Source organism: Malurus melanocephalus, unplaced genomic scaffold, assembly GCF_030028575.1.
Source record: "Malurus melanocephalus ecotype Western Australia unplaced genomic scaffold, MMel_1.1 scaffold_269, whole genome shotgun sequence".
Taxonomy (NCBI): domain Eukaryota; kingdom Metazoa; phylum Chordata; class Aves; order Passeriformes; family Maluridae; genus Malurus; species Malurus melanocephalus.
In genome coordinates this window covers 916,816-919,753 of record NW_026623501.1, presented here as the reverse complement: position 1 = coordinate 919,753, position 2,938 = coordinate 916,816, and the positions used below count along the sequence as shown (strand labels likewise).

At 55.9% G+C, this 2,938-nt stretch overlaps 1 protein-coding gene across 3 annotated transcripts in view; it reads right to left on the bottom strand.

The window, feature by feature from the left end:
• The window catches only part of MGAT4B (alpha-1,3-mannosyl-glycoprotein 4-beta-N-acetylglucosaminyltransferase B), a 50,055-nt gene extending 47,142 nt beyond the window's left edge, over nucleotides 1–2,913 (bottom strand). For 2 of the 3 annotated variants that reach the window (XM_057376047.1, XM_057376049.1), the window contains exon 1: nucleotides 2,742–2,912. In XM_057376047.1, coding sequence (XP_057232030.1) covers nucleotides 2,742–2,838 — 97 coding nt within the window. In that variant the 5' untranslated portion in view covers nucleotides 2,839–2,912. Of the gene's footprint in view, nucleotides 1–2,741 lie in introns of all 3 variants that reach the window. The other variant, XM_057376048.1, reaches the window with a different exon arrangement.
• Nucleotides 2,914–2,938: the final 25 nt, after the last annotated feature.

The window sequence follows — 2,938 nt, the reverse complement described above, 5'->3', positions numbered from 1 at the left end:
AAAAAAAAGAGGACGCTGTTCAAAAAGGACAAGCGTGAGGTAATGCAATTTGGTAAGAATAATTAACCAGGAAAACACAAGATAAGGAATGAAAAGCAGGAAAAGTTCAGGGGAGGAACAGCTGAACAGTTGATAGGATAAAAAACAAACATGAGTCACCTATGGCAGAAGTGAAAAGCACACACAGTGGGATGTACCCATCCCAACGATATCATTGTTTGTAAAAGATCCGAAGTAATCCCTCAGTTTTCTGAGCAAAAATACAGCAGCAACTTCAGCTCTTTATCCCAGGTTAAGCATCACTCCTGACCAAGGATGATGGTCCAGAAGAGAGTAACAAGAACAATAGCAAACCACGAATACGTGACCTAAAAAATTGTGATCCAAGGAACCAGTGTGRTTTAATCTACATTACTAAGGGAAACAGTAGCAACTTCCAATTATCTACAGGGCTGCTGCAAGGAAGGACAGAAGGAACTTTTCTGCCTGTGCCCAATAAATGGAAAAATGAAGACCAATCCTGAAACTAAACTGAAGAAAAAGACAGTTCTGTACGAATCGTAAGAGAAACCTAATATGAGGGCTGCTAAATGTCAAACAGATTGTCTGGGGAGCTTAGGAGTCCCTGCCATCAGAGGTTTTTAAGAGCAATATGACAAACATCTGTCAGGAAGGGGCTGGTTATCAGCAATCTGACGGAGGGCAGGAGATAGACACAATGACCTCCCAAGGTCTCCTCCAGCTCTGTATTGAATAACTGATACCTAAATGGCCATAAGAGCGGAAACCTGCAGCGCTGACACAGCCGGCCCCTGCTGCCATGACTTGTGCTGGCCACCACTGTGTGCAGCTGACAATCTGCTGCTGCCACAGGAGAAGGGGCATCCCGGGAGGCTGTGCCCAAAGGACAGGGACAGCGGCACCCAAGGCTGTTATTGTGGCACTCGCCACAGGGAAAARCTGCTCGTTGGAAAATAAAAGTATGGCAAAGGACAGCACAGCCCAGACAGCACAGCCTGCCTAGAGGGGTTGGCCACCCTGCTTCCGAAAGCAGGAGCCCACACAGCACTGCACGCTGCTTTTGCTTTATTTATGAGAGGGAAAGCAAGAAAAGCCACTGCTCAGTGGTAACCACAAGGCAGCTCTCAGTGTTCCTCTGCCTCTGAACAACTACTGTGGTCTGGCACTTCTGTCTGAAAGCAACACACAGCACCAATACCTGGCTGTGCAAACATTTTGGCCAGTTAAAAATCTCACCAGCAGAAGCAAATCAATCCACCAGTACCATGGCAGCACCCCTGCACTGCAAATGCCTGCCACCCAAACCTCTGCGGRAGGCAGCTCTGGTGGGATTTAAATCACCTTGGCAGCACAACAGGAGAGCTTTCAGTGATGAATGAGRCAGAGGAGTCCAAGCAGCCACCTGTCAGACAGCCACAGCTGCCAGGACAAAATGGCACATCCCAGGCACTCCTGCCCTGCTGCCAGGGATGGGCTCATGTCATCCTGCCCATCAGAACCAAAAACCTTCCCCCCAAGCTGACCCAGCCCTGATGCCGGCCTTGTACCACACACAAGCTGCACCTCTGATGGTGCACAGTATGCAACAGGATTGCAAATCCATCAAGTCACAGCTTACGCTCAGCAAAAGCAGCTGCTCACCTGTCGCAGGAGAGATGCTTAGATGGCAAGTGGGAGGAGAGAGTCAAGGGCTGGCTGGTCAGACCACACGCCTTTAATGACCTCTAAAAGTGCAGGAACTGGAAGAGCTGAGCAATTACCACAGGCGTAGGAGGTGGCACATTCATACACAGTATGGATACACAATTCAGAAGCAACTGAATTGTCAGAACTGTCCTCCAGGCCAGGATAAGTCCCCCACACTGCTTGAGTGAGAGACTGGGTGGGGAAAAGCAACTACTGTGTTGTCAGGAAAAACCAGCAGTGAGCACCTCTGCAACACCTGAACAGGATTCCTCCTCACCTGGGCGGGACAGGGCTCTGCACCTCTGCCCTGCAGCCACCTACTCAGTGCAAAGCCAGCACCAACACTTGYGTGCTGAACCACAGCCCTCACACCTGTCCCACATCCACTGAAGTTATGGACTCAGCACTGAGCCACAAGAGAAGCATGCAAGGAAGGCAGACCTGCTCAGATCTCCCCTCACCAGTGTGCCCAAGGAACCCCCAACATTTGAGAGCTCACCCCAGCTGCTGGCACCACCACCCTTTCAGCAGATTTAACCCACCTGRCTCCCATCCCCCATGAAGGTTTTGGCCATAAACACGGGGGTACAAAGAAGCACATCACCAAAGTCGAACCCAGCGAATCCCGACCCGGACAGCAGCTCGTCCGTCACTCCACAACCCCCCGACCCTCCGTGGGCACCCTTAGCCACAGCACGCCCGGGAAACGAGCAGAGACCCCGCCTGGAGCACCTCCCGCCCAGCCGGGCAGGGGCACGGACAGCCGCCCCAGGGCTACCACAGGGCACGGTCCCGTGGCGGCCAGGAGGTACCGGGGGGCCAGAGGCACACAGAAACCCGCCGAGCCCGCACCCCCGGAGCTCCAGCAGCACGCTGCTCTCCGGGACACCCCAGGTCCCGCAGGATGCTCCCCGGGTCTGGATCCCAACGCAGCCCCGGGGTCCAGCCGGGCCCGCCTGGCGAAGCCCCCGCAACCCCTCCCCGGCGGCGGGGCGGCGGCCGAGCCCCCGCGGAGGCGGCCGAGCCCCCCTTACCTTTGTGCCCGCCGAAGGCGCCGTACCAGGAGAGCGAGAGCAGCGCGCACAGGCAGCCGAGCAGCAGCGTGAGCGCCGTGCCGCTGCGGAGCCTCATCGCCTCCTCGCCGGCGGGGGCGGCCGCATGTCCCGGGCGCGGCGCGGCCTCGGCGGCCCCGGGGGCCCCGGCGGAGCGGCGCGGGGAGCGCGGAGCGGAG